The sequence below is a fragment of the Microcaecilia unicolor genome, chromosome 11 (genome assembly GCF_901765095.1).
Source record: "Microcaecilia unicolor chromosome 11, aMicUni1.1, whole genome shotgun sequence".
Taxonomy (NCBI): Eukaryota; Metazoa; Chordata; class Amphibia; order Gymnophiona; family Siphonopidae; genus Microcaecilia; species Microcaecilia unicolor.
The window spans coordinates 118,368,253-118,395,510 of NC_044041.1; the positions used below are offsets into that span (position 1 = coordinate 118,368,253).

Below are 27,258 nucleotides of genomic sequence, written 5' to 3' on the forward strand. Positions count from 1 at the left end.
GCTGAACAGTCAGCAGGAGTTACACCAAAAGTCTTCCAAGCACCAGTTTGTCCAGAGGCTTGTGCTTCAGTAGCCCCGCCCACTGACTTTATAGCACCACTCAATGTCCAATCCTGTTTACTGGTAATATGGCCCCTGCAACTCAACCAAGGAAGTGGAACAAAATCAAGGAGCCCACTTTCTGTTTAGCTCCGTCCGCCGAACTGCTTTACATTACTGCTGTAATACTGCTCCGCCCCTGCCTCCTAGCTCCGCCCACAATTCCCAACATTAAATCTGCTTGGCCCAGCCTATTGCTTCCGTGGCAGTCGCTGCTGCTCACTCCGCATGCTCTCGTTTATTTCCCGCCCTTTTTAACTCTTCATTGGATAGGTGGATGCCACTCCAGGCTATGGCGCCCGCCTCCGTCCGGTCCCGTCCTACGGGAGCAGAGGGTTTTGTCTGTAGATAGCCAATGGCTGTGAAAGGGGCGATCTGGGGCGGAGCGTTGTTTCAGTGTCGAGTTGGATCACATACAGAGTGCAACTCTTACACATCCGTCTCACAGTACGGGACAGTATGGCGGCTGCGGCGGGGGCTGGGGCATACCACCAACAGGGCCACGGCGGGCAAGGTGAGGACGGGGAGAGCATGTGATAGGGAAATGAGGACAGTGGAGGGGAAAAGAAGATTATAATAAGGGGAAGAGCATGAAGAATGTGTGGTGGGGAGGGTATGATGGGGGGTGTGAAGTGACAGGGAAAGAAGTGAAGGGACTATGTGATGTGGAGAAGAAGGAGCAAGGGGAGTGATGGGACATGGGGGAGGGGTGGGGCTATATGATGTAGGAGATTTTAAATGGAAAAAGTGTGTGTAGGGGAGGGGGGTCAGTATTAGGGAGTATGTGATGGAGTGGTGAGGGGTGTATGATGGAAGAGTGTGAGACCATGGGAATATACCAGTGAAGGCATATGATGACTGACGTCTCAGGACATTTGTTATACTCTTTACTAACCCTGCTCCACAGGCTCCAAACACAGGTTGCGGGGTGCTGGCCAGCACTTTGGGGACCCCAATCAGCTGTTTGATGATACCAGCGCCAGTGCCCCACCTCAGCCTGGGGGTTACTCCAGTCAGGGTATCGACATGGGTTTCCACGTGAATACCATCTTCAGTGACCCCATGACCAACGTGGCTATGGCCTACGGCTCTTCTATTGCCACCCAGGGAAAAGACATTGTGAACAAGGAGGTGAGGTGGTGCCCGGTCATTGCTGTCACCAAGCACTGCGAGCAAGACCGACGGTCACCGATCCTGTCTTGAACGTAGTCAGGTGGTACAGAATAAAAACAAATTCCATTTGTAGGGGGTGCTTTTATGACTTTTATGCTTTTTGTCTCCCATTGGAACAGATAAATCGATTTGTATCAATCAACAAACTGAAGTACTTCTTCACTGTGGACACGACATACGTGATGAAGAAACTGGCACTTCTCATGTTCCCGTACATGCATCAGGTGAGGAGACTGGTCAGTACCAGGCAGCTTTTGCATTGAGGAACAGAACAAGGCAAAGATATGAAGAGGCAGATTAAAGCACTGTGCTGTTTTTGAGGATGAGGCTGTAATACTGGGGTAGGTTCAGCTTAGTGACAGCAAGGTTGTAGTACTGGGGAGGACTTAGCTCATGGACCCTGAAACTTTAGGCCTGCTTTAAAAGCCAGTAGTTAGGCCCACCCTTATCTCAGGCTCCTGCTATTTTAGGCCTGGGAGCACTGCAGAAGTTAGGCATGGGTTCTATTCACAGCTTGTGTTCTTGCTCTTTGGGGCTGGAGGACTATGGAAGTTAAGAGACCTGACTTCATTGACAGCTCTGGTTTTGGTTTCTGCTCCTTTAGCTAGCCAGGGATGGGACTGCAGCTCCTGGTAGAAGGAGGAAGCCAAACCTGACTCTTGCAACCATGGTGTATAAAGAGTCCCACAGCACTGAAACAATTTCTGAAATCCTAGGGCGCAGCAATGGGGAAGGTAGCTCCTTTTGAATTTTCACTGTGCTTTAATACTTACAAAGTAAAGAGGCAGGGAATGAAATGGATATTCAGACAAAGTGACTTACAGGCTCTAATCCCCTCTCGTGATTCATGAAATGAGACCCCCCCACCCCAACCAAGTGCTCAGCTGATGTTTCTTGTCTCCCGCCTCTTTAGAATTGGGAAGTGCGCTACAGCCGGGATGTTCCGCTCACCCCACGCTATGACATCAACGCCCCAGACCTATACATCCCCAGTGAGTATGGTCCAAGAGCTGCTTGGAGAGCCTGGAGGCAGGGGAAGGGAAGGTAGAGACCTGTCCAGAGCTGAGTGAAGGTTTTGCCATGTGGGATACTGATGTAGTGTGTCCCTTGTAGGAGAGAAATGTCCCCAGGATAGAATTATAAGCAGAGGAAGGTGGCAGGGCCTGATAACACTTCATCCTTCTCACTGGCTATGTGCGGGAAGCAGGATCACTATTCAGGAGTTGTGCAGCTAATGGTGGAATTTAACCATATAGCTGTTTTCTTTTTAAAAAGTCCTATGCTGGCCAGCAATTGCTTCTTAAGAGTGAACTGCTTAAGTCTGGGAGGGGCAAGAGTGTGCCAGGGTATGGAAAAACCTCAGAAAGGCGGTATATCAAGTCCCATTTCCATTTCCGTTTAAAATGGTTCAGCGCTAGTCAATGAAGTTGAAGTGGCTAAGTAAGACTGCTGTAAAGCTAAATATAAGACCACATGAGACAGCTGAATATTTATCTGAGGGTAACTGGATAATTTTCCACATTATCTATAAGCAGGGACTGCTGAGCTGAACATCAGTCCCACTGTGTCTGAGAGAATGTATATATCTAATGTGTCCTGTCAGTGCTGTTCACCGCCTGCACCCATCATATAGGACTCAGTTCTATAAATGATTCCCAAATTTGGGCGCCGATGCCAATTAGCACTTACTGCCATTCTATAAACAGCGCTCAGTCAGGTGCAGTTTATAGAATATCATTTGGCACCAGGATCCATGCTCGAGGGGCAAATTCTCACGCCTAAATTAGACGCGGTTCTCCCTTATTCATTAAAACCATGAGCAAATTCCAGGAACACCTCTAATTCGCCCATGCCCTTCCCGTGGCTGTGCCCCCTTTTTGGATCCTGATGCCTAAAGTTGTGCGCACAAATTTTAATTAATGCCAATTAGCGCCCTGTAAATTCTCATGCCTAAATTAGACGCGATTCTCCCTTATTCAGTAAAACCATGAGCAAATTCCAGGAACACTTCTAATTTGCCCATGCCCTTCCCACGGCTGTGCCCCCATTTTGGATCCCGGTGCCTAAAGATGTGCGCACAAATTTTAATGCCAATTAGCATCCAATTATCAATGCTAATTGGCTTGTTTGTCAATTAAATTGTGCACACAAATTTGCACGGACAATTTTGAATGCCATATATAGTGTTTTTCCTGTCATTGGTAATGATGGATTGACTTTTTTTGCTTTCAGCTATGGCGTTTATCACTTACATACTGCTGGCTGGGATGGCCCTGGGCATACAGAAAAGGTCAGTCAGATTTAAGTCATAGTTCATACTTTACTCGGCTCAGCTGCTCACTTTGTTTTGGGCCTTAAACCTTTGGGTCACATTAGGATGGCCCAGGATTCTTTACATTGTCTCTCAGACCCTTCCAGGGTAAAGTTTAAATTTTTATCCCAGGACAATCCTCTGTATCTGAAGGACCTGTCAACTTTATATATGCCTGAATGATCTCTACATTCTTCCCAAGGCAGATTCCTTGAGTGGAGGAGTAGCCTAATGGTTAGAGCAGCCGGCTGAGAACCAGGAAGCCAGGGTTCAAATCCCACCGCCCGCTCCTTGTAGTCTTGGGCAAGTCCCTTAACCCTCCATTGCCTGAGGTACAAACTTATCTTGTAAGCCCTGAAGTACTGCTGAAAAAGCCTGAGCTAAGTTCAAAGCATAGGGAGGTAATGTTATGGAGGTGCCTAGTTAAAGCACCTCTTATGGTACTTATGTCAAGCCCTAGAGCTGGTGTAAATGTCTGCAGCAATATTTGTCAAGTATGTGTATAAATTAGTGTTTTATAATCTTGCATATTCAACCCAGATTCCTCCAATGTGCACATCCACCAGCAATGTACTCACCATTATTTTAAAGTATGCACTTTTGCGCCGGTCATCATTCTATAAGAAATCATTCCCACGCATAGGTGGCGTCATCTGCATATAAATGACTAAGATGCTGCCAAAGTGGGCCCTTACATTACAGCTTAAAGTACACACCCCCTTATAACATTGCCTTCTGTGGGTCAGGGTTTAGAAGAGGGCTTTCTCCTGGGTTCTGCTTAAGGAGGTTAGGCTCTATACAGACCGCCTGTTCAGAAAAGCCTGTAAGATGTGCCTTTTTAGGGAGGCTTTTGCTGGTTCACTTCCGGTTTTTATTTTAGGATAACTTGTGCTGTTAAAATTAAACAGAACTGTCCCTTTTTACATTCTCTGTTATTTTATGATTCTAAATAGGTTTTATGGGGTTTGAACTTTTTTTTATATATTGTTAGGGGATACACTGGCCACCACAGGTTTTTCTACACCTGGATATTCAGCGCCAGGCCGGATACTGACACTGAATATCCAGGTACCGGTGATATTCAGCGCCGATACTTGGATAGCTTTCCAGACAAGTTAGGACAACCGTTCACTCTGACCTAGGTTGCCCAGATAGTTCTCGGCGCTGAATATCAGCAGCACTTGGATGTTGCTAGTATTTGGGTTTCTGCTAGGTATTTCTGACCTGGACTGGCCACTTTTGGAAGCAGGATACTGGGCTAGGTGGACCATTGGTCTGAACCAGTATGGCTATTCTTATGTTCTAATGTAACTTCCAGTCTTGCCTTTGCTCTGTCCAGGCACTACCCGGCTAGTGCTGAGCTGGTCAGACATGATATTTGGTGGCATTTTGCAGCTGAAAATAGCTGCCGGGGCCCGGTGAAAGCTAATTAACTCGGTAGCAGGTTCTGCTACCTGGATAACTAATGTTAAATGTTGAACCCTTAGTTTTTTGATGATTGCTTTTATTTTTCTGTTTGCTAGTTTTTATTTTTCTGTTGTGATTAGCATTTTGCTTTCCTGTATATTTCTGATTTTTTTTTTTTTTTGTGAGGCTTTTTATTTTTTTTAATTGTTGGCCATTTTAATTTGAAAGTCACCTGGCGCATTTACTTGGCCAGGCACCTCATAGATGTGGGAATACATAAAATGTAATATTTTGGCTTTTCTGGAACGGCATGCAGGACCGAGACTAAGAGGGCCCAGTCGGCCTGGCCCTGTACATGCGCAGTGCAATTGTCTGTTTTCGCTGTAATTGATGGGCGCATGGTGATAAGATTCTCATTCTTGCCCCCCTCTCTGCAGGTTCTCCCCAGAGGTGCTGGGTCTCTGTGCCAGCACAGCTTTGGTCTGGGTGATCATTGAAGTCTTGGCCCTGCTTTTGACGCTGTATCTGGTGACAGTACAGAGTGACCTGAGCACTTTTGACTTGCTTGCTTACAGTGGCTATAAGTATGTGGGGTGAGTAGCAGTCAATGAGAGGTCAGGGCCGGGACTGGACGTCTTGGGAGGACATCTATGTCTGGAGACGCACTGCCATGTTTAAAGAGGTCACAGCTGGGTTTCTTCCCTAGGATGATCCTGACTGTCCTTAGTGGCCTCCTGTTTGGTAGTGATGGATATTACGTGACTCTGGCGTGGACCTCGTGTGCTCTCATGTACTTTATAGTAAGTGCCAGCTTCTGTGCAGTCTGGCTGTTGTGTGCATATATCTGCTATAAAAATATTTTTGAGAGTTACCAGCCTGCTCTCTCTCACTACTCTAGGTGCGCTCCTTGCGGATGAAGATCCTATCCACCCTCGGCTCGGATGACATGGTCACCCACAGCGCCCGCAATCGTATGCGCATGTATGTCACACTGGCTACCGCTGCTTTCCAGCCTCTCATCATCTACTGGCTGACATTTCACCTTGTTTGATGTGCACTGGGAGGTGGGGGACTTTGCGAGCAGTGAAAGAGAGAGAGAGAGAGCTGCGCTTTCAAGGTGTTCAACCTAGATGCTGCATCCAGCACTAGCTACAGTGGGAGATGCCACAGGGGTAGCCTACACAGAGCAGAGACTACGCAGGGGCTGAGCCTACCCTTCATCTTTGGTTGGGAGGGGAGTTCTCTGTTATGGTTTTATTTTATATATATATATAACTTTTGGTTTGTTTTTTTGAAGAATGCTTCGCTGGTGTCATGGACTTAAATTTTTCACTCACATGATGTGCTTGAATTGTTTGGTTGTGGAAGAGCGGGAAAATAACTTTCGGACAATGAACTGAGTTGGCCATGTCTTGGTACAGACACATATGGCTGGAAAAGGCAATGGCCGGTTCCTTGGCTGATGAGATACTGGAGATGTGACCAAAGATGGCAGAGGAAGAGAAATACATTTCTTCCCAAGTAATAAAGCTCTCAGAATCTACATTGTGTGTCGGGTTATTTCTGCAGCATTTAAATATGAGGCACATTTCTACTACTGACTCTTGTGCTGGGCATGTTTGTGTGTGTGTGGGGGGGGGGGGGGGGGGAGTGGAGTGGCCATTTAACGTACATAAATGATCTATAAAATAATGATTAGTATGAAAGTATATGCATATATTTCATGGCACACGTTCACTGTGAGAGTTTGGGTGGAGTCCATACTTATGCACATAGATGATAAAATTCCATAATTTATGTGTATTTGTGTGGAAAGTACACACTACCTAGGTAACTAGCTTTAAATATGAACTCCTTGTTTTTTTTATGCTTGCCAGATTTATTTATTTTTTTTGTGATTAGCATTTTGTTTTCTTGGTCATTTTGATTTGAAAGTCACCTAGAGCATTTAGTCAAGCAGATGCCTCAAAATGTGAGAATACATAAAATGGCAATTTTCTGTTTGTTAGAATGGGAAAGAGAATGTCGGGGAGGGGGGGGGGGTGGAGAGGAATAGTACCTGGGAGGTGGGATGAATGATGATGCCATAACAAATGTTTTGCAGGTATCTGCTAGTCGTTCGCTAATAAAACATAAAGCCTAACTGCATAAGTCTTCACACCCTGTGTCGTGGCAAACCCAGCTTAGCTTGTGTTCCAAAAATAGCCTTAACAAGGCCTGTAATAAGTTAGAGTCCACCTGTGTCCAGTCATAGCTGACGCACATACTTACGCATAAAGACTCATGTTGTTTCTGTTGTATGGAGTAAATTTGAAGTAAAGGTCTAAACATGCTGAACACTGATCTGTCAGAAATGCTTGAGCAACTTTATTCAAAGGGTCAGATTGAGGACAGAGAATTTCCTTATCTTCCACCATTATCTTCCTGTTGCTTGACTTAAATTCAAGTTCCTTGCACTAGTCCACCATGCTCTCTATTTATATCCCTCCCTGTCTTGCCTACCTGCTGCTGATACATTCACTTTGTTTATCTCAGGCCTCCCTTCTTTCTCATCCCCTTCCCTTGCTCCTCCTCTTGACCATTTTTCATGACTGCCTCAGTCCTGCTCTTCAGAACTCACTTTTATCCATTTGAGAAGTCCTTTCTTAAATTTACAAAGCAGTTAAGACCTAGCTGTTTGTACTTTTCTTTGGCTTGGTTCCTGGTGCTGTGGGAGTACTACTACTACTACTTATCATTTCTATAGTGCTACTAGACGTACGCAACGCTGTACACTTGAACATGAAGAGACAGAGCTTACAATCTAATTAGGACAGACAAACAAGAGATAAGGGAATATTAAAGTCAGGATGATAAAATAAGGGTTCTGAACAAGTGAACAAGAGGTAGGAGTTAAAAGCAGCATCAAAAAGGTGGGCTTTTAGCTTAGATTTGAAGACGGCCAGAAATGGAGCTTGATGGACCGGCTCAGGAAGTCTATTCCAGGCATATGGTGCAGCTAGATAAAAGGAACGGAGTCTGGAGTTAGCAGTGGAGGAGAAGGGTGCAGATAAGAGAGATTTACCCAGTGGACAGAGTTCCCGGGGAGGAATGTAGGGAGAGATGAGAGTGGCGAGGTATGAGGAGCTGCAGAGTGAATGCACTTATAGGTCAATAAGAGGAGTTTGAACTGTATGCGGAAACGGTTAGGAAGCCAGTGAAGTGACTTGAGGAGAGGGCTAATATGAGCATAACGACACTGGCAGAATATTAGTCGTGCAGCAGAATTTTGAACAGATTGAAGAGGAGAGAGATGGCTAAGTGGGAGACCTGTGAGAAGCAAGTTGCAATAATCTAAGCGAGAGGTGATAAGAGTGTGGATGAGGGTTCTGGTAGTGTGCTTGGAAAGGAAAGGACAAATTTTGCTGATATTATAGAGAGAGAAACGACAGGTTTTAGCAGTCTGTTGAGTATGTGCAGAGAAGGAGAGGGAGGAGTCGAAGATGACCCCAAGGTTATGAGCTGATGAGACAGGAAGGATGGGAGTGTTATCCATAGAAATAGAGAATGGGGGAGGAGGAGAGGTTGGTTTAGGGGGAAAGATCAGAAGCTCAGTCTTGGTCATGTTTAGTTTCAGATGGGGCTGAGACATCCAGGCAGCAATGTCAGACAGGCAGGCTGATACTTTGGCCTGGATTTCGGCTGAGATTTCTGGTGTGAAGAGGTAGATCTGGGAGTCATCAGCGTAAAGATGATACTGAAAACCATGGGATGAGATCAGAGTACCAAGGGAAGAAGTATAGATGGAGAAAAGAAGAGGTCCCAGGACAGATCCCTGAGGTACACCAACTGACAGTGGGATAGAAGTAGAAGAGGATCCACTAGAGCCCTGATGGCGAACCTATGACACGCGTGTCAGTACTGACACGCGTAGCCATTTTCAGTGACACGCGGCCGCATGTGGCCGCATACAGAGAAGCAGCGGAGTTCCTTGCTGACACCCGGGGCGGATCGCCGATGCGCCCCCCCTCCCCCCCGGTGCAGCGCGACCCCCCCCCCCCCCGGCGAAATCACCCGGTGCATGTTTACCCGCTGGGGGTGTGCCGTGTGCGCTCCTATTGGCTCCCTCCCTGCTGCTCCCTCTGCCCCGGCTCCTCACTTCCGGCCGGCGGAGCAGAGAGCAGCGGAATGCCGTGGGGGACGCATCTCTGAGGGCCCTGTGATCACCATTACCAGCAACCATCATCCAATCTACTGTTCTGGGGTGTCGTGGATTTGTAATTGACCACCATTACTGAGATAGGTGAGGGGGAGGCTGGGAGAGGCGAGGGCATGTGCTATGGGTGCCGTTTCCCGCCATTAGAAATAGCGGCAGCCATCTTAATTTACATAAGGTGGTCAGTTAGGCTAGTTAACCCTGCAGGGCTAACAGGCTATCTATAATTCTATCTTCTGTCTCTGCCCCCCTGATGGAGAACTCAAAAAATAAAAAACCAAGGTTAAGTAAAGGAAGTGGTAGTAGCAGTAGCCGACCCTTTCAAGAGACATGGACCGAGATGTATGGCATTATAGAAAAAAATGGCAAATCATTTTGCGTTCTATGTACTGAAACGGTTGTAAGCAGAACGTGGAATATAAATAGACATTTTGAAACTAATCATTCCCAGCTCTTGAAAAAAAGTGAGGATGAACGGAAGGAATACATTTCCAGGCAGCTACACTTTTATAAGAGCCAATCTAAGTCCATCCTTAAATTTGTAAAAGGTTCTACAAATTTAACATCTGCAAGTTTGAGCATTGCTCACTCCATAGCTCAGCATGGAAAAGCACTCAGTGAGGGAGAATTTATTAAAGAAACTCTCCTAAGATGTGCACCAGTTCTATTTCACGATATGCAGAATAAAGATGCAATTATTAAGAGAATATCTGAGTTACCAGGAAATTTGGAGTGCCTGGATCCGATTACCAGACACTTTTAGCACCCTGAAAAATATAGCAATGGCTTTACTCACAATTTTTCCCTCTACGTACTTTTGTGAAACCTTATTCTCAGCGTTAAATAATATCAAAACCAACAAAAGAAACAGATTGACAGATGAAGTTAGTAGCGCTTGCTTGGGCTTGAAGTGTACAAAATACCAACCTTCAATTGAAGATTTAGCCAATGAAATTCAGCAACAAAAAAGTCACTAATAGGCAGATTAGTTAAAGAATTCCCCCTCCCCCTCACTTATCTTAGTTCATGGCACCCCACACAAGTTAAATAATATCAAGACCAACAAAAGAACCGACTGACAGATGAACAAAGAAGTCACTAAGTAGGTAAGTTAAATAATTAGTTTTTGGTTTATTAAATACAGTTTTATATTACAATTATACATTTTTGTTATTTAAACTATAAATATCGCGAAATTATGGTTTTTTTTCTCGAAGTGACACACCACCCGAGTTATGCTCGGTTTTTTGGCGAATTTTGACACACCAAGCTCAAAAGGTTGCCCATCACTGCACTAGAGTATACACTAAAAGTACGCTGGGAGAGATAAGAAAACCAGGAAAGAACAGAGCCCTGAAATCCAAGTGAGGACAGCGTATCAAGGAGTAGGCTGTGATCAACAGTGTCAAAAGCAGCAGATAGATCGAGAAGGATGAGGATAGAATAGAGACCTTTCGATCTGGCCAGGAACAGATCCTGACTTTGCCCCTCTGCTTTCTTCTATTTCAATTTCTCTTCTCTTTTCATTTATGGCATTTTGTAATTTTTCTCATTTCATTTGGTTTATTTATATTTTGTGATCTGCCTTGGTGCACTCAGCCCAATAGGTTATATTATTATTATTATTACATTTGTACCCCGCACTTTCCCACACAATGCAGGCTCAATGCGGCTTACATAGTAATTTGAAATACAAAGTTAATAGAATTTTAATAAAACAGTAGTAAAACAATGTAAAGTTGGGCTTAGTAGTGTATGATAAGTCGAGCTAGATAATATATGACTAGGATAAAAGAGGGTAGACAGGATAGGATAGTGTAATTTGGGAGAAAGGGCAAGGAGGGATAAAATTAAGGAGAGATGGAAAGAGAAGGATGGGAGGTTGGTATTTAAGTCAGAACAGAATTGGGGGTGGAAGTTGGCGAGATTAGGTTGGGGCATTTGGGTAGGCTTGCTAAAAGAGATGAGCTTTCAGCATTTTTCTAAAGGGCAAGAAGTCGTTTATTAATCAGATTGGTCTGGGTATAGCGTTCCAAAGCTGGCTGCCCAATAAGGAGAAACTGGATGCGTAGTAGGTCTTGTATTTAATTCCTCTACAATTGGGAAGGTGTAGGTTAAGATAAGTTCGTGAAGAAATAGATCTGTTTCTAGCAGGGAGGTCGATCAATTCATTCATGTAGCCAGGGGATTCGCCGTGGATGATCTTGTGGGTCATTGTGTTGATCTTAAAATGTATTCTTTCTTTGATGGGGAGCCAGTGAAGCTTTGCTTGAAGAGGTGATGCTTATAAATATCTGTTGGGTGACACTGTCTGGTCCATCATTGCAAAGTGGAAGCAGATTGGGCCCATCAAGACATGGCTTTGGTTTGCTCATCTCTCTAAAATCAGTAGCTGGAGGCAGGGCTGTAGAATTGGAGTGAGTAAAAATGTATTGACTCCAACTTCACAATAAAAACTGCCAGTATTGTTTTGTTTCAAGATTCTTTGTTAGACCACAAAATATATTTGTAGTTTTATCAGTCCTAATTTTGTATGTATAGAAATATCCTATGTTTCTGAAATTAATCAAATTTATCTTAGATTTACTATATATAGTAGGAGTTAGAGTCGGACAGTAGAAAAATAGAGGAGTTGGAGTCAAAGGTTTGGTGTACTGACTCCACAACCCTCCCTGTTGGTTAAGAAAACTGCTGAAGAAGATCACTATGAGGCCTAAGATTACTATAGATAGGATCAGAGGTGTCTGGCTGATGTGGGAGGTCAACAGTTTCAAGATTATTCCACAAACATGGCCCAGGTGTGTGTGTGTGGGGGGGGGGGGGGGGCAAGCAGGAAGGCACTGCTGCAGAAAAGCTAGATGATATGCCACATGGCATTTGGCAAGAAAGCCTTTGGGGACACTGCATGCATGTGCGAGGAGGATTTTGTAGTTTGATGAAATGAAAGTAGAGCTTTTTGTCTCAGCGCTCAGTGTAAAATCAACACAGCACATCACATTACCTCACCCCTACAGTGGAGCTTGGTGGGGCGTCATTATGTTGTGGGGATGTGTTGCAGGACCAGGGATAGGATGATTTGTGAAGAGCAAGGGAAGGATGGGTGGTGCAAAGTTCAGGCAGACCTGGAGTAGAACCTGTTCCAGTCTGCCTAAGACCTGGGTCTAGGAGAAGATTCACCTTTCAGCAGGACGATGAGCTAAGCACAAAGCATTATCAACAATGGAATGGCTCAGCAGCAAGTGACCTGAATTTAGTGTAAAATCTGTGGCAAGACCTGAGGCTTGCTGTCCACAGACAGTCCCCAGTCAGTCTGAAAGAGCTTGAGCTATCAAACCTGCTGTGCAAAGGTGGTAGATACTCTGAAAGACTCATGGCTTCCACCTGGTCTTCAGTCAGTGGGTGTGAAGAGTTATATAATAAAGAATCCAATGGATTACTAGACCCGAGTCATCATGGTTTCACCAGAGGCAGGTCTTGTCAGACAAAACTGGTTAATTTCTTTGGGTGACCAGAGTTGGATTGAGGGAGAGCGCTAGATGTGAGCAAAGCCTTTGACACTGTTCCTCATAAATGGCTAATAAATAAACTGAGTGCCCTTGATATGGGCCATAAAGTGACTAACTTGATTAGGAATTGGTTTGGTGGAAGGCGTCAGAGGATAGTGATAAATAGAGCTCACTCTGAGGAAAAGGATGTTTCCAGTGGTGTGCTGCAAGGTTCGGGTCTTGGGCCAGTTTTTTTTAAACATTTTTGGAAGCAATCCTGCTGAGGGGCTGCCTGGTAAGGTTTACCTCTTTGCGAATGATACCAAAATCTGCAATAGGTTATTTTTTTTGTTTTTGTTACATTTGTACCCTGTGCTTTCCTACTCATGGCAGGCAATGGAGGGTTAAGTGACTTGCCCAGAGTCACAAGGAGCTGCCTGTGCTGGGAATTGAACTCAGTTCCCCAGGACCAAAGTCCACCACCCTAACCACTAGGCCACTCCTCCCCTCACAGTGTGGATAACATGAGGAAGGACCTAGTGAAGCTTGAAGAGCGATCTGGAATTTGGCAGCTAAGATTTAATGCTAAAAAATGTAGGGTTATGTATTTAGGATGCAAACACCCAAGGGAACGTTACAGTTTAGTAGATGAAGAACTTTTGTGCACAAAAGAGGAGCAGGACTTGGGTCTGATGATCTTAAGGTGGCCAAGCAAGTAGAAAAGGCGATGGTGAATGCTAGAAGGATGCTTGGGTGATAAACTCAGGACTGCCCTAGCCTAAGGAGGCCTCCAGAGGGTACTGTCCCAGGGAAAAGTCTTGAAAATGCCCTGATCTGGTTCCTAGAGGGAGCTAAAAGGGGTATGTCCATGTAATGACCTGAAGGGACAGCTAGGGGGTGCTCATGGTATAGGACCTGCCCTTCCCTGAAGATCCACCAATCTGCATATTTGTGAAAGCTGAGAAACCAGGGTTCTGTTCCCAAGGAAGGTGTCAAGTGGCACATCAGGTGTACCAGAAAGGTGATCTGTTACCTGAGGATAGATCCAAGAAAGATTCTAAGAAGGGATGATAAATAAGGAACAGTCACCCTGAGTGAAAGAGGAGCCCCCAACATTGAGACTAGGATTACAGGCAGCCATAGAGGACTTGTCTTTGAGCCTTTTTCAGAAGCAAAGTGCTAGTGAGCCCTGGCTGAGATCTTGTGATGCTGGACAGGAACTATAAGAGGCCCTTCAGCAAATTTCCTGGGGGATCACAATGCCCAGTAAGAAAAAGGAGGTGACGCTGGCCCTGTATAAGGCTTTGGTGAAAGCTAGTTTAGAATATTTTGTATATCAAAAAGAAAAGGTTGGAGTCAGTCCAGAGGGTGGCTATTACAATGGTCAATAGTCTTCATCATAAAGCATATGGGGACAGACTTAAAGATCTCAATGTGAAATAGCATAGCCCCCAAATTGGACTCAGACCCCCCAAGGTCTGCTAGTTTGGCAGGTGGGGGGGTCCCCAAGTCCCAGCAGAAGCTTTCTTCCAGCGCTACCTGCCCTGGGGAAGCAGGGCATGTAGGAAGACTTCTGCTGGCAGGGCTTGGAGATCCTTGCCAGCCCAGATCTGTGGGGTTGTGGCGGGGAGTGGAGAGCAACAGGAAGGCGGGGCAAAATGTGCCCCCCCCCATACACATACCTTGGGCTCAGGACACCCAAAAAGAAATTTGAAGTCAGGCTTTGCAACCTTAGTATCATCCAAGGTTACACCTCTTAAGGAGATAATACAGTAGTGTGGAAAGGAGATGGAGTAAGCCAAATGAACTAGTAGATCTCCAAGTTTGTAAGAGATTACATTGAGGGACATTTTCAAAAGAAACGTCTAAGTCAGAATTTGGATGTTTTATAAAGACGTCCAAATTCCAAAGCGGGAAGGAGGTCATTTTTGAAAAAGATGGACATCCATCTTTTGTGTTTGAAAATACCATGGATGTTTTGCGATTTGGATGTCTTTGATTTTTGGCCATTTAAAAAAAAAAAAAGACATCCAAGTCTAAAACGTCCAAGGGCAAGCCATTGGGATGTGGGAGTAGCCAGCATTTTTACTAGACTGGTCCCCCTGACATGCCAGGACAGCAATCAGGCGTTAAACGTTAACACGCGTATACATTTCTATGGGCGCATTAGCGTTTAATGCAAGTAAACCATTTATGCGTGTCAAAAACGCTAACGTGCCCATAGCGCCATTTAGTAAACATAGGTGTAAGTGCTTTGAAAATACACCTCCAGATATATTAATGTTATTTCTAATGGCAATCAATAGGGTTTCTAAAGCTAAATTGAGTAAGAGAGAGGATAGTGGGTATCCCTGTCTGGTACCCCTAGCTAGGTTAACATTATCAGAAAGATCACCATTTATCTGAATTCTGGAACATAGTTTGGTAAACAATACTTGCACCCATTTAACATAATAACATCCAAACCATTCAAGAATTTTAAATAAATATGGCCATATGTTGAAGGCTTTTTCTGCATCCAAAGAGAGAGCCATGGCAGAAGATGAGATTTTGGTGTTTGTAAAAATCAGTAGGTCATGATATGTTCTAGCATTGACTCCAATTAATCTTCCAGAATTGAATCCAACTTGATTAGTATGAATTAGAGAACCAAGTATAGACTCTAGTCTTGTAGCTAAAACTTTAGCCATAATTTTACAGTAGAGATATGGGATGAAAATTTTGAACTTTGGTGATGTCAAGTCCTGGTTTGGGTAATAACAACTTGTACTTCAGCAAATCAACCTTGTGAATGTGGGATATAAAGAGCACAAAATGGGAGATAGATTGCCGTGGAAGATATGGTATAAAATTCAGCCGTGTACCCATCTGGTAAGGGTGCCTTGTTACTAACCAGAGATTTAATGGCCAAGGTTATTTCTTCAACTTTAATTGGTGCACCAAGGGAATCCTTTTGTACATGGGAAAAGACTGTATGAGGCAGGCTTTTTATGAAGCTATTCATAGCATCTGTACGATTTGCACAAGAAGTGCTGAATAAATGTTGATAATAGGTGACAAAAGCCCTATAAATATCTTTATCCTTGGTAGCTATATGATCATTATCTAAATGTATAGTTGATATATGATGTCTTTGTTGTCTTATAGCAATATATCTGGCAAATAATCTACCAGCTTTTTTAGCTGAAGTATAGTGACCAGTTTTATGTACAGCCAGATTGTGATTAGCTTGATAGCTACATAATTTATTGTATTCATATTTAAGTTGAATCAGAGGCATAAGTATATCGTGGTGTTTAGTATTAATATGAAGTTCTTCCAGTTCTTTTAATTTTATTTTCTAGTTGAAGAAGTTGCATAGATTCCTGTTTTTTTCCTTCCAGGCAGTGAAGCTTGGTATTTCATCTCTATGTCAAGCTTTGAAGGCTTCCTAGGTGGTAGGTGATAGAGGATTTATATTGTTGTGCCATGTGTAGAAATTCTTATAAAATTATCTTTTTTTGGATGAAATCTGAATCCTCAAGCAATATATTATTAAATCTCCATATGTGCTCTGGTTTACTGTAGTCACGCTGCAACATGAGATGGATCATTGCATGATCGGTAATTAAAATTGGATCAATTTTTGTGTTAATGGTTTGAGTTATTGAGGATTTAGAGAGAAGAAAAAAGTCTATTCTCCAGTATGAATGATGTGGAGCAGAATAAAATGATTATTCGCTACCATCAGGGTATTGAAGGCACCATATAACTACAAGATCTAATGCTTGGATGGTTACAAGAAGTTCCTTTCCCATTTTGGTTTGTCTTTTGCAGTTGGACTGACGATCCAGGATGTTATCCAAAGTAACATTAAAATCTCCAACCAACAAGATTGATACAGTACTATATTCTAACAAAACCTCTCTGATTTGATATATGAAGTCAGGTCTATCAATATTGGGGCATAAACATTTATGAGAGAAAATTTTATAGGACCAGACTGTAGCATCGTAATTGCCCATCGACCATTAAGATCAAAAGATTGTTGGAGAATATGAATTGGAAGATTCTTTTTGAATAAAATAGCTACTCTTTTTTTAGAATGAAAGGGGTAAATAAATTGAGTGACCAATCCGTGGAGGGTTAAACCTCATACAATCAGAATCCGATAAGTGAATCTCTTGCAGTAGTAATATGTCAAGATTGCATTTTTGAGTATGATTAATGTTTTTCTGGCGTTTAATTGGATGATTGCAAAAGGATGATATCAAATCATATCAAAACAAAGCGTAAATACCACAGTTTAGTATTGGAGATGCATGACATGTCAATAGAATCAAATAAAAATTGACCAAATCAGCATTCCCATCATCAGAACTATAAACATAATTAAAATTAAGAACCAGTGACATTCCAGTAGCCATTTCAAGCATTTGGAAACTTAAATGGCTGTCAGTCTCTATATGAAAAAGATGCACCTGTCAACCCAGATATAGGCAAAAGAGAAAGAAGAAGTCATACTTATAAAGGCAAAGCATAAAATCTGCATACATTTTGGAAGAGCATAAATGCAATCAAAAACATATAAGAAGAGAAATGTATTGTGCTTTAATATTTTTTCTCCTGATGAAGTGAGCGAAACAGTGGGAGTCCTAATTCTGTCGAGAAATAAGAAAGATTGGGAGTAAAAACGTGGATATCAATAGTTACAGCCATGGATGGATTTAAAGAGAATACAAGTAGCGACTGAGCTTTTGGAAATGGCAAAGCTAAGTGCACGTATAGAACTGTTCAACCTGGCTGACGTTTTTGTATTTTTTGCAATGATTTGATGTTGAATTACATTTTTTCTTCTTTTTTAGACCTATTGTAGAGTTTCATAGGTCAGATTGAGGATTTGATGAGCATTTGAACTGTGAACTTACAAATTTGGTTCTTTTCCATGAGCCTGAACATTGCAGACTTTTCTCTCATGATTAGAAATAGATAGGAGAGTTTTTCTCTGCGGTGTTGGGTAGGTGGTGGTAGCCGATGATGAATGTCAGTCAGTGGTGTCCTAATATGAAAAAAGGTACCCTGGGCTTATGAGGCTACATATAATTAAAAGATATTACATTAGTTCAAAGACTCATTAAAACCTTTGTGATTTGGAGCAATTAGATAGTATTTAAATCAAAAACATATCTCATATTGTAGGTAAGATAATATAATGATATAGAAAGGTATCATATTCACAAAATAACAAATAATATATGTAGTTAAATTAAATATTATATAGTTATCAAGAACTTCAGAGTTAAGGCACCGTGATAACAAGTTCAAAACTCATTCATATATTAAAGGTGAGAAAGGAGATCCCATTATTGGGAAAACATGTAGCCATATTATCAATATGATCTCATTTTATTTATTTATTTATTGCATTTGTATCCCACATTATCCCAACTTTTTTGCGGGCTCAATGTGGCTTACAATTCATCGTGGATATGGGAAATAGAAGGGAACATACATTTATTATTAACAGAGTTTTGGGTTAAATGATAGTATTAAAGCAAAAGATAGTATAAAACATTTCTGGATAAGTCAAAGATTATACAGTTACATGTGTTGATCTTTGTTGTATATCTTGTCGAACAGATAGGTTTTCAATAGTTTGCGGAAATTTGTCAGTTCATAGACAGTTCTCAAGTTGCGTGGCAACGCGTTCCAGAGCTGCGTGCTCATATAGGAAAAGGTAGATGCATGCATTAATTTGTATTTCAGGCCTTTGCAATTTGGTGGATGAAGGTTGAAGAAAGTGCGAGAAGATTTTTTTGTGTTCCTGGGTGGAAGTTCTATTAGGTCTGACATGTAGGCTGGGGCGTCACCATGGATGATTTTATGGACTAAAGTACAGAGTTTAAACGTGCTGCGTTCTTTGAGTGGGAGCCAGTGTAGTTTTTCTCGTAGGGGTTTTGCACTTTCATTTGAACGATCCATTCACATAGAACTTCAGGCTCTTTATAAGTGGTGATATAGTTATCATAAGTAATGTTCATTCTTGTAGGGTACACTAATCCGAAACGGGCTCCCAAATCTTGTCTGAGAATTAAAAATGCTTTCCTTTTTATAGTGGTGGTTTTTGCTACGTCTGGTATCAGGGGTGGCCCAACCATTAGGCCACCCAAGGCGTGGGCCTCAGGTGGCACTTTTCAGGGGCAGCATCTCTCCACTCTTTAGCCCCGTTCGTGGTGTTTACCTGTTTTGTCACGTTCCAAACCCGGCAGCGGCAGCAATTCCCATATGTTGCCCTGCCGCATGCACCCGCCTCTTCTCTTTATTGTGGCCGCTTCTTTGATGTAACTTCCTGTTTTGTCAGAGGCTCAGGCAGCTGCAGTAAAGGGAAGAGGCGGGTGCATATGGGAATTGCTTCTGCTACCGGGTTTAGAACGTGACAATATGTGAGTAAATAATGTCTTTAATAGATTTAAGTTCAGATATGACCATGTCTCAGTGTTCCTGGAAGTTCTAGATTCAGCAGGTTTGTCAGGAGAAAGTAAGTTGGATTTGTGGCGGCCAAATTAAATTGATTTTAAGCTTTTGTAGAATTCATTATAAAAAATAATATTGAAAAAGAACATCAACTGGGATGACAAGGCGATTTGCTATGACGATAATCTGGGTAGAAAAGAGAGAGCTCCACGCTGAAGCTGCCCTGCTGTCCATGAGCAGAACCGGAAGCCGGGTGAAACCAGAATTAATCACCACCCGAGAGGAAAAGCAAGGGAAACCCTGAAGACCTTGGCCCTCCATCTGCTGGTTTCAGTACTGGAACATCAGTGTGGAGGTGGGATGGAGGGTGCTGCAGGGCAGGATTGAGGTGCATTGGCAGAGCTGTTTGCTGATTTCATTACTGAAACAGCAGTGTGGGGGGTGGGATGGAGGGTGCTGCAAGGCAGGATTGAGGTGCATTGGTAGATCTGGGTACAGGTCTTGGTACTGTAATAGCAAAGCTCTGGGTGCTACAAGGCAGGTGCACTGGCACAGCTGGGCATGAAGAAGTCCTTTGAAAATGCTGCCTAAATATATCAGCTTTCATTACTCTCCTATCTCCTTCTTGCTTCTTCTAATCTCTTTTGTCAAGGGCCACACTCTTCCTTTGTCACTAACAGGAAGCCAACCCTAATTGATTTTGCCACACAGCCTGCAAAGATCATTAAACCATTGTGAGCTTCACCTCTCTCTGCTCTCCTGAGACAGCTTGCTCCTCATTCCTTTGAACCTGGAAATACATTTTCCGCTCCCATCCTAAAAGAATCCCAGGTGTTATAGAGAGGAGGCAACCCAATAATGTGTACCAGCCATCCCAACCTTTCCACTTTCCCGCGGATGGAAGGCAATGTCATTTCTCTCCTGCCACCTAGTGTGAAAATTAGAAAACTGTATTTCACTTTTTTTGGGGGGGGGGGGGGGGAGGGGGGTAAAAATGGAACAGTGATATCCCCTAGCTTTGTTACATGATGAATTTATTAAGGGCTTTTCAGAGTCATCTTTGCACTCATCTGTGAAGACATGATTTACAGCTGCTTTGATAGGTCATCCTGCATGGCTGCTGCAATGATCTACACATGCCCCATGCCTACAAGTTGCAGAAATTCAAGTCTGGTTTCTTTAAAAATTCTGTAGATTTTTAGCAACAAGCTTTGAGCTAGGATTAGTGAATTACAAACAACACAAAGAGGTAAAAATGAAAAACATTATCTCCCAATATCCAGACTATATTTGGCATTAGAGAACTCGGGGGGGGGGGGAACTGGGCTACATTACACAGGATGATCATCCCCATCTAGTGGCCGAAGCATGGAATTGCAGCTGTGTCAAAGGACAGGAGGGCTGCAGAGTGGTTCTTCTACTGAGGCAGTAGAGGAGTCCATAGGTCTGAGTACTTCCCTGATACAGAAGGCAACCAGTACCCGCCCCCCCCCCCCACACACACACACACACTTATTAGCTTAACTTTGGCTCTCCTTTGGTCACACTTCAGCAGAGAGTTTCATGTTGGCGGTACCTGAGGGGGTCTGGGACCGCATGTGATAAGGGTTCCCTGCCTGTCCGTCTACCTCCTCCTCCACTATTTCTTGCTGGATAGGGGCAGCAGGAGTCTCCTGTGTTTCCTGCAACAGGCCAGAATTCATGTACCAGTTCTTCTCTACCTCTTCGGTACTCGGAGCCAACCAGGAGTAGAGATCCATTAGGATTCGATGGAGCTCAGAGAAGGATGGGCGGTGATTGGGTGTCTCCAGCCAGCAACTGTACATCACATTATACCTGGAAATGGAACAGATGCTGAGAGAAGGGGCTGAAGTAGAAATGAGGGTCTATATGCTGGCATGCATTTCCCCGTAGGACCACTAGATCTGTTTGTGAAAAACATAATTCTGAGGGAAGCAAAGTTCAGGGTTCCTGAATTTTTAGGGTGTTCCTAATATCTGGCTCCATCAGCTAGTACAGTTATGTATCCCACTGAGGGAAGCAGTGTTTCACAACAGTTGTGATCCACACAGCACTGGCAGGAATTTCTTGGCAGTGTTAGACTGTCCGCCTACTCTGTAACTTTGCAGACTATGCCATCGAGAGCTACCATAGACTCCACCCCGGCCTGCTACTTCCACAAGGAAAGTGGGGGAACAATGGCACTGGCAATGCCTAGGGACAGAGCAGTTGTTGGACAAAACAGTGCCCCCAGTTATGGCTTGCATGCTCATAGACTGAGTCAAAAGGGAAATGTGGTGGCCTCCCCTCTTCTTCCCCCAGGTTGGTATAGGGGTAACAGTCCTGTCTAGGGGTAGCAAAATCCTAAAGCCATCACTGATTGTGTGAGGGAGCAAGGGACACTCACAGCATGTCAGGACAGTCAGGGAGCTTCTTCAACCGGTGCCCATCTTGCAGGAAGTCATAAACCTCATGGTTCTGGATACCAGGGTAGGGGGTCTTCCCCTGAGACACAATCTCCCACATTGTGACCCCAAACGACCACTGTTATGGAAGAGATCAGAAGTTATGTATTAGAGCACAGCATCCTATCAAATACTGTAAACCCCTCCCAGAGCAAATAGACTCACACTAGAGATATTGTGCTTGGGCTGAACTTGTAACTGTGACCTATTTTTAAAGCTCATTGTATACCAATGTAGCTGTAACCAGTAAACACGATCGGCATGGCAGATCTCACAACTGGAAGCTCCTCTATTATGAATTTTTTTTCTCCTGCTTCTTTGGACTTTTCAGCTTGTTTGGAATTGGCTTTTATTGGGCAACAGTGTCATGCACCTCCATTTCCCCTATTATATAACCTTCTCCCAGTCACAGTGGCGGCCATCATTAGGAGCCACAAACCATTGCTCCCTTTGGGAGTCATTTAACATGGATCCCTCATCTGCCCAATAGATGTCATTGTTGAGTAAAGACAAAGAATTCCACTCTCTCCCCCACCCCTTGCACTGCTTCTGTGGCCAGTGGCATATCCATCTCTCTCTTCCCTTCTCGGTCCAACCTTGCAAAGATCTGCAATTTCTTCCCTCTCCTGCTCTCCTCATGCCTTAAATTCACTTCCAGTCTTTGCCCTGGTGCAGCACCAGCAGCAGCGGTACATAGGCTGCCTGTGGCCTGCACGGGGCTTTCTCTCTGAACCATCCCACAACTTCTTGTTTTCTGAAGGGCAGAACAGTTCAGAGAGAAAATCCTGGTGCAGGCCGCAGGCAGCCAATGAGTGCTGCTGGCACTGGACTGCCTGAGTGAAGACTGGAAGTGATTTTAAAGTTTGATGGGGGAAGGAATAGGGAGAGGGAGGGAACTGCCAGATCTTTGCGAGGCTGGGCTAAGAAGGAAAGGGAGAGATGTGGCGGGAGTAGGGTTACTATATTTTGTCCTCTGAAAAAGAGGACACATGCCCTGCCCCGCCCACACCCCGCCCCCTGTCACATATTCCCCTTCCCCGGGTCACATATTCCCCTCCCCTGCCCCCCGTCACCTCCTCTCTCCCGGGTCACCTCCTCTCTCCTTACTTACTATCTACTGCCCTGGTGGTCTAGTGACCTCTTCGGGGCAGGAAAAAGCCCCCTCTTTCCTGCCCGGAGCTCTGTCCTTGCCCTGCATCCGGTTGCTGTGACAGTCTCAGGATTCAAAATGGCCGCCGAGAGTTGAAGTCTCGCGAGGCCGCTTCAACTCTCGGTGGCCATTTTGAATCCCGAGACTGTCACAGCAACAGAATGCAGGGCAAGGCAGCGCTCCGGGCAGGAAAGAGGGGGCTCTTTCCTGCCCCAAAGAGGTCACTCGACCACCAGGGCAGTAGATAGTAAGTAAGGGGAGGGGAGGCTAGGATAGGCCCGCTGCCCGCCCGTTGAATCCAGACAAACGGGCGGACTGGCAAAACCCGTCTGGACGCATGGACATGTCCTCAAAAAGAGGACATGTCCAGGTAAATCCGGACGTATGGTAACCCTAGTCAGGAGGGAGAAGGGAGGAAAATACAGATGCATCCCCTGTTGAAAATTCCTGGCTACACTACTTTTTGCAGCATGTCAGCCTGGCTTGGGAATCAAACTCTGGTCCTGCACATGCGCACTACCTCTGACTTCCTGGGCCAGTCCCACCCCTAGCAATTTTAATTAGTGGAGATTCCCCCGCCCCCCCTCATTGTGATAAAGACATGCTGTCCACAGGACATTTGCTGTTATTCGTGCACATGCCTTCTCTCATAGGGCACTGGCTTTGGGACAATGGGAGAACGAGATCAGGCTGCATACCACATCAGTTTTGCTGGAGTAGATGGACTCAGCAATGCTCTCGATAGCCATCCACTTCACGGGCATGCGTGCAGTCACTGCCTGCCGGTAGTAATCACTGCTGTACATTTTCTTGGAGAGGCCAAAGTCTGCCACGCACACCTTCAGATTGTCCTGCAGCCTGGGATGGAGATGACAGGAGAGAGAGACAGAAGGGCAACAGTGCAGGTATGTTATACCAGGGCACACGTATCTGCCCCACATATGTGCATGGACAGATGTACCTGGCCATGCTGTTCTATATACATTACATAGATGCATACATACAGGTGGTGAAGAAGTCAGATGGGATGAACTGGAATGGATCTCTGCCTGCTGAGCCTTCTCTGCCCTGTGGCATGCCTGGTGCTGACACTCTGGATGCTGAGCTGCCGCCATTAAATATCACTCTGCATCTTTCCACTGATATCACTGACACGGAGTCAGGGCTGCCATTGAAACATGTCACTCCCAAAGGGGCTTCCCAAAGGGGTTTACCTTTTGGGAACAACGGAGGGTCCAGGGTCTTCTTATATTTATTTAAGGATGTTAGATGAGTTTGTGAGTATTTAAAGTGGTAGCTCTGCCCTGCCTTTGTAAGATGGGGGGGGGGGGGGGGGGGGGGGGGGGGAGGTTGAGTTATGCCCCTAGAAAATTAATGCACGATTGTATTTTATTGATGTACATGGTTTTATTATGATGTATTTGCTATTAAATGTATTATTTTTTCTTGTTATAAACCACTTTGGGATAAACTGTTTCAAGGAAGGTGGTCTATATATGTGATATAACATAACACACATGCACACACATAGACACACACACAAACAGACACAAAAACTCCATGCACATATATTTACTATGTAAATGAAATACTTATATTTTCTGCTTTGCTTTGCTTTGTTGATACTAGCTCCATAATAGCACTCACATGCAATTCCGGGCAGCCAGGTCCCGGTGCAGGAAGCCCTTCCTAGCCAGGTAGTCCATGCCAGCAGCAATATCGACCATGAACTGCAGCTGGGTCTGCATGGGAACATGCTGCAGACAAAACAGAAAGAGTAAAGAACTCTAGAGGCTGAACAGACAGCAAGGTCTGAAACAAGCAGCACAAGCCCTAGAGAGGGAGAGTGGAAGAGAGGGAAAGGGTAGGTGGAGGCCTCTTGGGTTGTAGGCGGAAGCGGGATGTGGCCTTTTGCAACTTTACATGAAAAAATCCACAAAAGTGGAAGAACCAATAAAATTGTGTAAAGAAGCTTGACATTACAGTCCTGTCCTTGACTCTTGGGTTCATGGTCTACTTCCCACTGTCTATCATTGCAACCTTACCACAGGGATGTTGCGGTGTCGTGTGGCCAGCAGGAAGGAGCGCAGGTCCCCATGTTTCATGAAGGGCAAGATGACCATTGGAACAGGGGCGGTCTCTCCACCTACATGGTCAAAGGAGATCCCTGAGGAGAAATCACAAAGGGCAGCTTGTTAAATATATTTTCTACATTTTGCCTCACTCGTGTACCAAGTCAGTACTAGTGTCTCTACTGAGAGCATGTAGGGGGCAGGGTAGGGGTACAGCTGGATTCCTGTCTAGATGGATATAGTTTCAGGCCCAAGTATTCTAGAAGCTTCTCTGCTGCAGGTGCTGGAGCTGCCATCTTTTGCCGAGTGTTGAGACATGGTGATGTCTCTGAAACATTCAGGCCTGAACAAACCTCCTTTCAGTTATTTAATGAATCTCTCCATTCACAATCCCTATCTAGCCAGAGGATATGATCAAAGCAAAACAAACAACAAAGGGGGTGGAACCTGCACAGAGTGGCAGGTACCTGTCCAATCCTAAACAAAGGCACAGAGGAGGTAACCTACATGTTTTGCACAGAGCAGCATGTATGACTCTCTAACAACTTTGCGGGGCAGACTAGATAGACCATGCTGGTCGTTATCTGCTGTCTCTTTCTATATTATTGTGTTACTTCACTGAAACAAGAGTGAGTTCTGAGGATACGGGTATTGGAGCTGGGTGTACCCATATGATTTTTTTACTGTATCCAAGCATGCAGGCAGGGTAAATGGGGGGGGGGGGGAGGAATTTATTTTAGACTTGGCAATTTGAACTAAAGGAAACGCTGTCAGTTCCAAGATGTGAGCATCTTTTGACTAAATCTGCAGTTATAAGGTCTTTAGGGATCCTGGTAACTTTTAGAGCTCCTAACTGTTCACCTTTCACCCTTTCTAAAGTTGTAGACTTAATTGCAGAGGCCCGTGTTAATTATATGGACCTCTTGGTATTTAGTGACTTAAACATTTGAGTTTGACTCTCAGACACTGGGTAGAGGTGGAAGAAGGTGATGCACAGGATACCAACTGCCACACACAGTCAGGATCATGCCCCAGACTTGATTTTTTTATCCCATATCTTTGGCTTTGATGGTTGGGGATTGTGGACATCATTCTATTTTCTGGACCAATCACATTCTATTTATTTGTTTTTCCTTACGTTCTTTGATTTTGAGCCCTCTACCCAAATTCATAGTCACTCACAATTGAGACTTCTAAAATCCAATCACAGGATGTGATGAGTCTTTTGGACCTTATACTTGGCAAACTGTCTTTGAGGGATTGTGTCCAGCAAGCTGACTTATGGAATAAGAAATGCCAGGAAGTACAGGAAAGCCTTGCTCCTTTGAAAACCACAGCAAGGTTTTCAACTTGAATGTCTACTACTACTACTACTACTACTATTTAGCATTTTTATAGCGCTACAAGGCGTACGCAGCGCTGCACAAACATAGAAGAAAGACAGTCCCTGCTCAAAGAGCTTACAATCTAATAGACAAAAATAAAGTAAGCAAATCAAATCAATTAATGTGTACAGTGTCATTAGAGGAAAGTCCCTTCTTCGGAAAAGTAGACAGCTATTAAAAGGCTAAATGTTCCTGGTAAATTATATTGTATGGTTTATGTTCATGTAATGGTTCTTAGCTATTTAAATGGATTGACATAAATCAAAGGAAATAATTGCATAAAGAAAATGAGCTCTAGTGGTGAGAGGTAAGAACTACAGCTGCAGAAAGATCAGAAGGCTTCATCTCTGCTTGCTCAGGTCTACCCCTTTCTCCTCTCTCCCGCACCTCTTCTGTCTTTCTCTCCTATCTCCATCTCTTCCCTCCTGTCATACCCACAGGATGACAGTGACCATGAACTTACCCAGCAGCTGGAGGACATTTGGGTGACTGAAGTCCCTCATCAGCGCCGCCTCATGTAGGAATAATGTCATCTCTGACGAGGTATAAACTCCCACTATGGCGAAACCCAAAATGCACAGAGAGTCACAATGAGGCAAGAACTGTTATGTGGCAAAGACCCAGCACGCCCTTCATTTTGCCGCCTCACCCAGTGAGACAGGTGTGCACCTAACAACACAGCAGGGATGGCACCAACATCATTGATAACTAGAGTTTATTTATTTTCACACATTTAATATATACGCGGGGGCCAAACACGGCAGCTATGCAGTTAACAATATAAAAAAACAAGCATAATCCCCCCTGATTCTATAAAAGTTGATAAAAATTGCGCCCGATCTGTGCACGCAATTTAATAGAATAACGAATCGTTTAGTGTTTATAATTGGCTCTCTAAAAAGCAATTATTGGCATTAATTAGATTTAATTGGGACTTATGTACGTAAATTTAGGTGCAAGATCTGAGCCTAAAATTTACATATGGCCCGAAAAAGGGAGTGCGGAAATGGGAGGGTCATGGGCGTTTTGAGGCGGATCGGGGATATGGTTTAGTTACGCACGT

At 44.1% G+C, this 27,258-nt stretch overlaps 2 protein-coding genes across 3 annotated transcripts in view; one reads left to right on the forward strand and one right to left on the reverse strand.

Annotated features, from left to right (window-relative positions):
* The first annotated feature begins 492 nt into the window (after nucleotides 1-492).
* Nucleotides 493-6,535, forward strand: YIF1A (Yip1 interacting factor homolog A, membrane trafficking protein). Its single transcript, XM_030219551.1, has 8 exons — nucleotides 493-613; nucleotides 1,007-1,230; nucleotides 1,392-1,496; nucleotides 2,186-2,264; nucleotides 3,505-3,562; nucleotides 5,428-5,583; nucleotides 5,697-5,790; nucleotides 5,889-6,535. The coding sequence occupies exons 1-8, from the start codon at nucleotides 559-561 to the stop codon at nucleotides 6,039-6,041; spliced, it is 924 nt and encodes a 307-aa protein (XP_030075411.1). The 5' UTR covers nucleotides 493-558; the 3' UTR covers nucleotides 6,042-6,535.
* Nucleotides 6,536-19,505: 12,970 nt separating this feature from the next.
* The window catches only part of LOC115479721 (tyrosine-protein kinase Mer-like), a 42,367-nt gene continuing 34,614 nt past the window's right edge, over nucleotides 19,506-27,258 (reverse strand). For both annotated transcript variants that reach the window (XM_030217863.1, XM_030217862.1), the window contains exons 9-14: nucleotides 26,659-26,751; nucleotides 24,784-24,905; nucleotides 24,386-24,495; nucleotides 23,437-23,596; nucleotides 21,531-21,667; nucleotides 19,506-20,959 (exon numbers count right to left, since the gene is read on the reverse strand). In XM_030217863.1, the coding sequence (XP_030073723.1) occupies nucleotides 20,665-20,959; nucleotides 21,531-21,667; nucleotides 23,437-23,596; nucleotides 24,386-24,495; nucleotides 24,784-24,905; nucleotides 26,659-26,751 (917 nt within the window). In that variant the 3' untranslated portion in view covers nucleotides 19,506-20,664. The remainder of the gene's footprint in view (nucleotides 20,960-21,530; nucleotides 21,668-23,436; nucleotides 23,597-24,385; nucleotides 24,496-24,783; nucleotides 24,906-26,658; nucleotides 26,752-27,258) is intronic.